This window comes from Danio rerio, chromosome 1 (genome assembly GCF_052040795.2).
Source record: "Danio rerio strain M-AB ecotype USA chromosome 1, GRCz13ab, whole genome shotgun sequence".
NCBI lineage: Eukaryota > Metazoa > Chordata > Actinopteri > Cypriniformes > Danionidae > Danio > Danio rerio.
Window position 1 is genome coordinate 57,465,001 of NC_141021.1, and position 12,668 is coordinate 57,477,668.

General features: G+C 37.8%; 1 protein-coding gene across 1 annotated transcript in view; it reads left to right on the forward strand.

Moving 5' to 3' along the window:
* Positions 1-12,668, forward strand: part of LOC559196 (NACHT, LRR and PYD domains-containing protein 12-like) — a gene marked incomplete at its 5' end in the record, with an annotated part of 120,545 nt that overhangs the window by 7,875 nt on the left and 100,002 nt on the right. The window contains 1 exon segment of the mRNA NM_001444605.1: positions 96-1,900. Coding sequence (NP_001431534.1) covers positions 96-1,900 — 1,805 coding nt within the window.

Genomic DNA, 12,668 nt, shown 5'->3' on the forward strand with positions numbered 1-12,668 from the left:
GAACTGCATAACCTTACTAGAGATCATCACTTTAAACAAATAGTTTGTCATCAGTCATCACATGCAACATTGAAAACATTTTATTTTAATCTTACAGCCTTCCCAAAGCCCTCCAGACATTCAGATCAAATCTGCTGAAGAAGTTTCAGTGTGTGTCTGAGGGAACAGGGACAAATAAATCCCCAACACTGCTAAATGAGATCTACACAGAGCTCTACATCACAGAGGGAGACAGTGGAGAGATCAATAATGAGCATGAGGTGAGACAGATCGAGACTCAATCCAGGAGATCAACAACAGAGGGCACACCGATCCAATGCAGAGACATCTTTACAGCTTTACCTGGACAACACAAAGCCATCAGAACTGTGCTGACGAAGGGAGTCGCTGGCATCGGGAAAACAGTCTCTGTGCAGAAGTTCATCCTGGACTGGGCTGAAGAGAAGGAGAATCAGGACGTCCAGCTCATATTTCCACTTCCTTTCAGAGAGATCAACCTGATGAAGGACAGAACACTCAGTCTGGCAGATCTCCTGCATGTGTTTTTCCCTGAAACCAAAGAGATGGAGATATCCAGAGACGGATATAAAGTGTTGTTCATCTTTGATGGTCTGGACGAGTGTCGTCTGTCTCTGGACTTTAACAGTGGAGTGAAACTGTGTGATGTTTCTGAATCGGCCTCAGTGAAGGATCTGCTGATCAACCTGATTGTGGGGAATCTGCTTCCCTCTGCTCTCATCTGGATCACCTCCAGACCAGCAGCAGCAGATCTCATTCCCTCTGCGTTTGTCCATCGACTGACGGAGGTACGAGGCTTCACGGACTCTCAGAAGGAGGAATACTTCAGGAAGAGGATCAGAGATCAGAGACTGGCTGATGAAATAATCCAACATCTGAAGTCCTGCAGGAGCCTCTTCATCATGTGCCACATCCCAGTGTTCTGCTGGATCTCAGCCACTGTTCTGGAGGAGATGATGAGGAGAACACGTAAAGGAGAGATTCCCAAGACTCTGACTGAGATGTACACACACTTCCTGATCATTCAGACCTGCATCAGACATGAGAAGCACTATGAGAAGAAGCTGAAGGACGAGGAGATGATCCTCAAACTGGGGAAACTGGCTTTCCGGCAGCTGATGAAAGGCAACCTGATCTTCTATGAGGAGGACCTGAGAGAGTGTGGCATTGATGAGAGCGAAGCCTCCGTTTACTCAGGATTGTGCACTCAGATCTTCAGAGAGGAGCTGGGCTTGTTTCAGGGGAAAGTCTTCTGCTTTGTTCATCTGAGCATTCAGGAGCATCTCGCAGCTCTTTATGTGCTGCTTTCATTCCTGCTGTACGAGAGAGATGAGCTCAGTGAAACCCTCATATCAAAAATTGCACATTTATTTAAACGTCAGACAATCTCTGACCTGCACCAGAATGCCGTGGACAAGGCTCTGCAGAGCAGAAATGGACATCTGGACCTCTTCCTCAGATTTCTTCTGGGTCTCTCACTGAATTCTAATCAGACACTCCTGAACAATCTTCTGACACGAGTTGGAAACATCTCATACAGTCAAGAGAAAACAGTCGAGTACATTAAAACACAAATCAAAATGAATCCTTCACCAGAGAAATCCATCAACCTGTTCCACTGTTTAAATGAACTGGGTGATCATTCTCTCGTCAATGAAGTCCAGCAGTATGTCAGATCTGGAGATCTTTCAGGCAGCAGATTGTCCTCCTCTCAGTGGTCAGCGGTGGTCTTTATTTTGTTGACTTCAGAGCAGTTGGATGAGTTTAATTTAAGCAGATATTTAAAAGGCTCAAAACACCAGACACAAACACAAAAGCTCCAGACACCTGATAAAGTTCTCCTGAAGCTCCTGCCTGTGGTTGAAGCCTCCAGATCAGCTGTGTAAGTAGCACTGACCAGAGAGATTGTGTGTGTGTGTTTGTGTGTGTTTGTGTGTGTGTGTGTGTATGTGTATGTGTGTGTGTGTGTGTGTGTGTTTGCACGTGTGTGTGTGGTGTGTGTGTGTGTGCGCGCGCGCTTGTGTGTTTTTGTGGGGTTTGACAATGAAACAAACTTGTATACTGTCATTGGTATTATACAGGTTTTACAAGGAGAAAGTGACTTGTGAGGACATTGCCCTGTGTCACTGTTTTTTTAAGCTTCTTAATGATACTGAATGAGTTTGTTAGTTTTTGTTTAGAAAAAGTAAAAAATGCAGTTTTCAATAAGTGGTGGGGTTAGATGTGTTTTACAAACTCTAAACGTCTTGTTTTACTAGTACTTGTGTGTATTTACATGTCCAATTCATAAAATAAGCATTAGGCTGTTGAAACGCTGCATAATTGTGATGATATGACACGTCTTTCTCTGGCCAGCCAACCCGTCAAAGCTCAGTTTGAATATTTCAGTTGCTGCTCTAAGGTTAAACGAGCTAACGCTAACTTGTCATCCTTGTCAAGCTGGATAACGAGTAAAACACCAGCATCAGGGACTTTACGGTCCTCAGTTTAAAACAGAACAAAGGTAGGATTCTGTAGTGAAATACCCTGAACTCCCTTCCTCTTCATCCCTGTCTATCAGGCACTGAACTCTGTTTCAACACACAAAAAAGACCGTGTTTACTCTGCTCCGCACTGAACTAAAGTGTTTTTTTTTTTTTTACGTTAATCATACTAATAGTGAATCGGTCATGATGACATGAGTTATTGATCAGGAAAATACGAATCTGCGAATCTGTTGCTAACTTTACTAAACTTCATATTTCCATCTGTTTAAAGCTACGAATATTGGAAATTACAAATCAACAGAACAAAACCGAGATATGATCACAAACTGAGCAGCTGCGATCAATATACTTTACCAGCAGCTGTTTATCAGTCATTTATAAAGAGCACACAAACACACTGACAGTAACAGGTAACTTACTGTACATTGTTATGGGTCTGAATATGATTAGATATGAGTAGATAAAGTCTGAAGCACCATTTACAGCTAATGAGATAATGAAGTGATTAATATTCAGCATTAGTGATAAACACCTGCTGTTAACTAAATTAAAAGTTCTATTAATGGTCTGTCTTCATAATAAACTCATAATTAAACATATAATTGTGTATTAATTTAATTTTAAGACATAAAATCAAGTTTTAATTGTGACAGGTTGTCCACTAAAAGGTAAGAAAGTATTTACTCAGCCGGTTATTTCATTTGATCATTTCTTGCAAACACATCCACACTTCAGTCATGTGCAGCCTTGACTGTCATTTAGATCACAGTGATTATAATAGAAGAAAACTACTTTCAGATTACATGTTTAACTGTGTAACGTGTGTGTGTGTGTGTGTGTGTGTGTGTGTGTGTGTGTGTGTGTGTGTGTGTGTGTGTGTGTGTGTGTGTGTGTGTGTGTGTGTGTGTGTGTGTGTGTGTGTGTGTTGTTGATCTGCTGAACTGAGAGTGAAGAGTGTGTTGTTGTTCTGCAGGTTGGGGAATTGTGGCGTCTCAGATGAAGGTTGTGCTGCTTTGGCTTCAGCTCTAAGATCAAACTCCTCAAACCTCAGAGAACTGGATCTGTCTTATAATATTGTAGGAGATTCAGGAGTGAAGCTGCTCTCTGCTGGACTGAAGGATCCTCACTGTAAACTGGAGAAACTGTGGTAAGATCATACATTAATCTCAGTTGAAACAACATCAAGGGTTTACATGTTTATCAGTCTGATTCTCATTGGAGCTCTTGGTGTTTGAGCCATAAAATATTACTGATAATTACAGCGGGGTCTTAAAAAGTCTAGAATTTAAAAATCTAAATTTTAGGTCTTAAATATTTTTGCTCAGGTCTTATTTTTCTGATGTAACGCTACATTTAACGCTCAATTAAAGTCTTTTTAGTTGTTGTTTGTTTTTCGTGGTGTTGTAGTTCTTTATTTCACTAGTCCTGTTGTAATTTGCGGTATTACGACTACAAATGAGACCAACATGCAACAGCCAATCAGCTTTCTGTTATTGAACTCAGTGCGTGTGGTGAATGTGATGTTATCGCAGAGTTTGCGGAGGTTCGCTTTGGGTGTGCGCCACATGATTTCAGCTGCTGGAGCTCCCGAAATACAGGTGTAAGTTATAAAGTGCAGTTATAGAAAAACTATGGTGATATTTACAGATGATGTACTATCAACATTATATACAGGTTGTATTGGCTATGAACAGATTTACAATAGATGAATATATGTACAGGTTGCTGTTAGTATTCAGATTTAATATACACTATTAGTTTCACTATTAACTGCGCTTTAGTTCATCACTGTTAATTAATCATAAAGGCATTTTAACACAGCATTTTTACATGGAACAAAACTGCAATAAATAAACAAAGTTCAGATGACAGGGTGCTTTTGTGACCACAGAAACTGCTTTTAGCTGATGCTCTAGAACACTTAAACAATAACATTACAGTTTCTTTTTTTTATTGATCACTTTAATTCATTTTCCGCCATTAAATCATCAAGCTTGTGTGTTGTCAGGTTGTCATCTAGTGTATGTGCTGCTGGTTTTAGGCTGTACTCACACTAGACTATCTGAACCATGCCTGGGCACATTTGACCCCCATATCCCAATTAGTTTGACTAGTGTGAGTGCTCCAGACCGCACCTGGACATGGTTCAGGTCAATCGTGTCTAGTGTGAGTGCAGTCTTAGAGTGAAGTGTGTGTGTAAAAGAGTGTTTCAGATTCTCACAGCGGCTCGACTGACACTGAGTGAAGAATCAGTTTCACACTTTGGTGTTTTAATCCTGCAGTGAATCTCAGATGTTTATAGTTTTATTGTGTGTTTTATAGTTGATCAGTCTAATAACTGTGATTGTGTAATAAAAGCTCTCAACTATCTCAGTATAAACTTATTTAAGCTGCACACTTCATATTCTGATCATCAAACACATCCACACACCAGTAAAGCAGATTCCTGATCATGATGTTCAGATCACAGTGATTCATATTCAAATATAATCAAACTAAAGTAAACAAACTCACTGAAACATGAAGCACACACAGATTACAGGTTTAACTGTGTAAAGTCTCTGTGTGTGTTGTTGATCTGCTGAACTGAGAGTGAAGAGTGTGTTGTTGTTCTGCAGGTTGAGGTGTTGTGGCGTCTCAGATAAAGGTTGTGCTGCTTTGGCTTCAGCTCTGAGATCAAACTCCATAAACCTCAGAGAACTGAATCTGTCTAAGAATAAAGTAGGAGATTCAGGAGTGAAGCTGCTCTCTGCTGGACTGAAGGAAAACTCTAAACTGGAGAAACTGGGGTAAGATTATACAATGATCTTAATTGAAATAATAATATATTTTATATCAAGAATGCTGTACAAGTTTATCAGTCTGATTCTCATAAGAGCTCTTGGTGATTTGGTTTTGGTTCTGTTTGAGCTATGAAATAATATTTAATTAATAATTAGAACGAGCTATTTATTGCATTTGCTATTTTACTGTAGTACCCTTAAACAATAAAAATCTTTACATTTTTCTTATATTTCTTTATTTAATTTTCAGTCATTAGTTTAATTTATTTTCTGCTTGTATTTTGGCTGGTGTCATTTAGTAGATGTGCTGCGGGTTTTAGATGAAAGTGTGTGAATAAAACAAGAGTTTCAGATTCTCACAGCAGCTCGTCTGACACTGAATGAACCAAAAGTCAATATCAGATATTTACAGTTTTATAGTTTACAATTATTTAGTTGATCAATCTGAAATCAGTGATTGTCCATTAACAGCAGTCCGCTATCTCAGTATAAACTTATTTCCGCAGCTCATTTCTTCATTTGATCATCAAACACATCCACACACTGATAAAGCACAGATGTGATCATGATGTTTAGATCACAGTGATACACAATTTAACAAAACAAAACTTAAATAAACAAATTAACTAAAACATGAAGCACACACAGATTACAGGTTTAACTGTGTAAAGTCTCTGTGTGTGTTGTTAATCTGCTGAACTGAGAGTGAAGAGTGTGTTGTTGTTCTGCAGGTTGTTCAGTTGTGGCGTCTCAGATGAAGGTTGTGCTGTTTTGGCTTCAGTTCTGAGATCAAACTCCTCAAACCTCAGAGAACTGGATCTGACTGGGAATAAAGTAGGAGATTCAGGAGTGAAGCCGCTCTCTGCTGGACTGAAGGAAAACTGTAAACTGGAGAAACTGAGGTAAGAACATACATTAATCTCAGTTAATGTTCTCTACAGCAGTGGTTCTCAAACATTTTTCATCAAGTACCACCTCGGAAAAAAATTGTCTTTGCAAGTACCACCATAATGAGCAGTTTTGAAATACAGTAGCGTATTAGGTCTAGTAAAGCAGCTTAAGCTCTGTACAGTTTAAAAAAGAAATAACTCCTGGTTTGTTAGCACCTGGAAATGTTGCCTAGACCTCATAAATATAGGCTTTATGTCATCATATTCGTATATAAATCATTTTTGATAATTTCTTTAAATATATGTAGCATGTACATATTACATATTTGATTCATCCGCGTACCACTAGAAGGAAGCCTGCGTACCACTAGTGGTACACGTACCACAGTTTGAGAACCACTGCTCTACAGTATTTTAGGGATTTTCATCATCATCATGTTATTAAGATCTTCATCATTTACATTAGAGAATTTTTTCTACTGAAGATGATTTTCTCTTTAATTATCGACACTCGTGCTGTACCAGGAGTTTACAGAAATGAAGATTCTCAGCAGAATAATGTCTGTGTAGAGTAAAGGGAAATGATCTTTAAAGCTGAAGTTTTAGAAACATTTAGACAAAACACTAATAATAAAGCCAACATGAGGAATCCCTGAAGCAGAAGCAAATGTTTGAGCAAAACACATTCATATTAGAATAATAATGTCATATATCAGCCTTTAGTCAGCAGAAATCTTCATTTCCCTCAGTTATTGATGAAAGCATTGAGTGAAGCTCATCCAGAAGTGTTTTCCTCTGTTTTTCTGCTTCACTTCTGTCAGTTTCAGGATGAGCTTCAGCACTTTCAGCATTTTCTATTATAAAGTCATATAAATCAGTGAGGAATGAGAGAATCTTCATCTCTGGCTGCATTATTCTTCTAAGACACGAGGCAAATTCACACCTGAACCCACAGAAATGTCAGCTTTATTTCATTTAGATTTCTACAATCTCTATTACTGATTTCTCAATACTCAAAACTTTCAGCTTCACACAGCAGGAAACATCCAGAACACACACAACTTTCAGATCAGCTCATTCTTCCAGAACAATATTAATGATTTTCACCAAATAAAACCGCCTAAAAGATCTACAAGATATATGAACACACTGTGTGAAGGATTTTATCTACAACACAAGAATTGACTTGAACACAACATTATGAAGATGATTTCTCCTTCTGTGTTGATGTTGATGAAGCTGAAAGACTCTTCTAGAGGTGTTCATCTGCATCTGATTGTTCTGATCATGTTCTAGATCTGGATTATAGTTCAGTGTTTTACTACACACATCCAGCACATTTCTGCAGTTCTGCTCGCTTTATTATATTTAATATTTGTGTTATTATGGATTATAATTATTGATGAGCTGTTTTAATGTGTGTATGTAAAAGAGCAGAATGGCCTGTGAGCATCAATAGTTTTGGCGTCTGTAAGTAAGTAAATCGTGCTGTTTGAAAGTATTGATGAAAGCATTTAGTGCCGAAACAAAGATCCTCTCAGTCGCTCACACTGACTGCTGTTGTGCTCATTATCTGAAGAGTCCTGAGAGAGTGACCCATTGACAAACAGGACAGAGGGATTGTAAAACTTTAACCTAAAGTCTCTGTGTGTGTTGTTGATCTGCTGAACTGAGAGTGAAGAGTGTGTTGTTGTTCTGCAGGTGGGATTGTTGTGACGTCTCAGATGAAGGTTGTGATGATTTGGCTTCAGCTCTGAGATCAAACTCCTCAAATCTCAGAGAACTGGATCTGTCTTATAATAAAGTTGGAGATTCAGGAGTGAAGCTGCTCTCTGATTTAAGAGATGATCCACATTATAAACTGGAGACACTGCGGTGAGTATTAATGATTCATAGATCATATAATAATCTCATGTGAACTGAATCAGCTGTACAGATGTGTCTGCAGTGACGCTTCATAATGTGTGTGTTTCTGTGTGTTTTATTCAGTATCAGCTGGTGTTTTATGATAGATTGAATGTGGAGTCTCTACAGACACATTAAACTGTACAGAAGTGAAGTGTCAGTGATCGTGCTGCTGGAGTTTATAAAGACTCTGCTGGACGACTAAACATCATCATCAGTGACTGAAACACTCCATCATTAATGTGCATCAGAGAAGAGGAAGAAATGCTGCAGGAACTGCTTTATTCATATCTGCTCACAGAGAAACTCAATGCTGCAGAATTAAAACACAAATAAGCGGATGCTCTTTCTGTTTCCTCCACCTGTGATGGAGCACGTCATGAAGAGAGAAAACCACGAGAAAACAGAGAAACTTTCTGTCTCTTCACACATGTGAGATGATTCTGGACAGTGTCGAGTGATTCAGCTTTCCTTCAGTCTGACTAAAGAGAAACAGCGGCATATTGAAGAGTGACATGATCCAGTTCAGGAGATAATTACTCAAGATTAAATCATTTATTCATAATTACATCAGTCACCATGTCACATTCACACATGTTTAAATATCTCACTAGCCAAGCTCATTTACACCTTTCACCCTAACACATCAGGCCAGTATTGTAAATTGATGTACAGGACACCTACAGTTTCGCTATATCAGAAATGTCTTGATGTGTTATATGACACAAAATGTTGTGTTACTATTTTTATGTATTTTTGTAATTTCAAATCCTTTTAAAGTTTTTTTTTACTCATAATGAGCCTTAAATATTAATTTTAATTTACAACATAAGTTTTACAAAAGTGAATTAAAATATTAAATCTGCATGTTATGTGAATAAATCTAATGTTTTTTCCACCTTCGTATAAGACTCACTCTGCTCTATATATTCCAGTACTCTTGAATTCACTGCACTCATGAAAGTTTGTGAAACAGCAAATGATACTAATAAAAGTATGAAGGATGTCATGTTGACCTGATCTACTTTGTTAGCACACAATACTATTCAATTCAATTCAGCTTTATTTGTGTAGCGCTTTTACAATGTAGATAGTGTCAAAGCAGCTTCACATAAATGGTCATAGTGACTGGATCAGGGAAACAAAGTAGATCAGGTCAACATGACATCATTCATACTTTTATTAGTATCATTTGCTGTTTAGACAAACTTTCAATAGGATATCTGGTAACTGCTCACAGTTTATTATTGTATATTTATTAAATATCTATTGTACTATATTAGTTAAATGTTTAGTGTGTGTCATGTCTTGTTTTAAATTGCACATTGGAGTATGGGAGAAACGCAATTTCAGTCTGCTGTGTAATGTACTGTTGCATGGTTTGATTGACTTGACTAGTTCAGTTTTTAGTGTTTAAGTTCAGTTCAGTTTAGCTCAGTTCAGTGTGGTTTGAAATCATTACTGAGAGTCAAACACTGAAGAGCAAATCATCGATGAGTAGCTTTTCAGATCCTGAACCATGCAAGCCAGTGGCGACAGCGAAGAGGGGAAAAAAACTTCACCAATAGGAGAGTGAAGAAAAAAACCTTGAGAGAACCAGACTCAGTTCGGCACGACCATTTTAATTTCTCCGCTGGCCAAAAGTCTTGTGCAGAGCTGCAGTCTGAGCAGTGGAGGCTGGAAGCTGCCCTCAGCAAGGACTCATCTGTCCTTGGAGCGTCACTGGAATCAGTCTTGTGCTCTCCACTCCCCTATATTGTTGTTTGGGGGGAGATGGGTGTTGCTCGAACTGAAGAGTGGGGGTGTGTGTGGGGGGGGGGGGGTGAAATTCTGGGAGTGTTGGCATATATGCACCTCTCCCTCCTCTGGTAACATGGTCCATTACCCCGATCTGTTCTGGGACCTCGCAGTTTACAAATTAAGCACTGGAAAGAGTACCGAGAAATCAGACTCAAGTAAAAGTACCATTACTTGTCTAAAAATGTAGCGCAAGTAGAGTAAAAGTATCTGTTGTAAAATTACTCAAAGTATGAGTAAACATTTCAAAAGTACTCAAGAATAGTGAGTATTACGCTGTAGAAAGCCGATGCATTTACATGTAATTTGTGGAGGTGTGTAAACGTAACATTCTGTAGTGCATTTGGTTATCGCCCAACAAGCACACAACATCATAAAGTGTTAATATTAGGTTAGATTTAGGTTGTGATGTCAGAAGATTAAAATTTAATGTCTAGCCAGCGTCTGATGACAATGTTATTTTGACATCACATAATGTTGATATTTGGTTGATTTTAGGTTGTGTTAGAAAGTGACCAAATTCCAACATCTTAAAACCAGCGTCAAATACTGACATTTATTCATCAGGTATGGCGACTAAAATCCAACATCTAATAGACGTCATTGTGGTAGCGTCCACACAACATCAAGCTGTAGCATCATGAGACGTTGATATTTGGATGTTTTCTAATCCTTATAGACAATAAAAAATAAAGTAGTGACTGCAGGTTGAAGAGAAGTAGTGGAGTAAAAGTACAAATTCAGCACTTAAGATGTACTTAAGAGAAATAAAAGTGCACATCTGTAAAACTACTCAGTAAACTACAATTCCTGAGAAAAACTGCTCAATTACAGAAGTGTGAGGATTTGTAGTTTGTTGCTTTACACCTCTGCATATGTGTGTGTGTTTCTGTCATGTTGACTGTAATGAAATGAAAAGATTGTAACAGTTTTCCTGTTACTATTTGAAAATTCTACCTGTAGTAGCTATCTCACCCATTAGAGGGTGATCTAGTTATTAAGTCTCCAATCTGCTTAAAAGGAGGTAGAGAAGAAGCAGAAGGCAGGAAGTTGAAACTAAAAGAAAGATAGGAAATTATCAAAGTGGATTTAGGAAAGGTAGAGGGACAATGGATCCAATCTTGAGGCTTGAAGATGATATTAAAAAAGCACAGGTTAACAGGGAATCAGTAATAGCGGTATTTTTAGACATAGAGAAAGCGTATGACATGTTGTGGAGAGATGGAGTGTTAATTAAACTTAACCAAATAGGAGTTAAAGGACATATATTGAAATGGGTTAAAGAATTTTTATCAGAAAGATCCATAACAGTTAAAATAAATGGTACATTTAGTGAATGTTACAGTGTTGAAAATGGTACACCACAAGGGAGCATTATTAGCCCTTTTTTGTTTTCTATAATGTTTGATGGGATCTTTAAGGAGATAGGAAATAATACAGGAGTTGCATTTTTTGCTGATGATGGTGCGATTTGGAAAAGAGGGAGAAACATAACATTTATAATGAAGAAAATGCAACAGATATTAAATACAGTGCAGGAATGGACAGTTAAGTGGGGATTTAGAATATCTCAAGAAAAAACTAAAGCCATGTTATTTACCAAAAAGAAAATAAGAGAGGATTTAAAATTGAAATTGGGAGGTAAAGATTTGGAGAATGTTGAATCTTTTAAATATCTGGGATTGTGGTTTGATAGGAGACTTACATGGAACACACATATTAGGAAAATGGTTGATAAATGTAAAAGAGTGTTAAATGTAATGAGGTGCCTATGTGGTGTAGACTGGGGTGCTAGTAGAGTGGCATTAAAAACAATTTATACAGGGTTGATAAGATCAGTGATCGATTATGGATGTATGGTGTATGGATCAGCTGCTAATACAACATTAATACCGCTAGATGTAATCCAAAACTAAGCATTAAGAGTATGCTGTGGAGCCATGAAAACCACACCGGTAGCAGCATTACAGGTTGAAATGGGAGAGATGCCTCTACACCTTAGGAGAGATCAGCTGGAGGTAGTATACTGGGCGAACTTGAAAGGCCATAATGAAAATCACATAGCACAGACAGTTCTGATGCAATGCCAAGAACGAGAGAAACGGGGCATTAAAGGTTATGGATGGACAATACAACAAAAAATAAATTATATGAAAATAGATACAATAAAAATTTTGCCCACTATAGTATTTCCAGTAGTTCCCACATGGCTGCTTGATGATTTGGAAGTTGATTTTGAAATAATGAAAGAAAAACAAGAAAATGAGATTGACAGTAAACAAGTGGAAAATTATATAAGGGAAAAATACAGTGAAACAACTGAAATATACACAGATGCATCAAGATTTGGACAAAGGGTAGGAGTGTCATTCAGTATTCCAAAGTTAAAAATTGAAGTTACAAAAAGAATTAATAATAATTTAGCAGTTTATACAGCAGAATTGGTAGCGATATGGTTGGCTCTAAAGTGGATAGAGGACAATAAACCAATTAAAGCAGTCATTGCGTCTGATTCAAGTTCAGCACTCATAAGTATAAAAATTGTATTATCAGAATCACGGCAGGACATAATATATGAAATAGTACAGTTGGGAAATAATATCATTAAATCAGGAGTTATCATTTCATTATTATGGGTACCAGCGCACATAGGGGTTAGTGGAAATGAGATGGCAGACAAGCTGGCTAAACAAGCAGCACAGCAAACTATGATAGACATGGACATCAAATACAGCAAGTCAGAAATCAAAAGTATAGTTAAAACCAAAATATTAGGAAAATGGCAACAT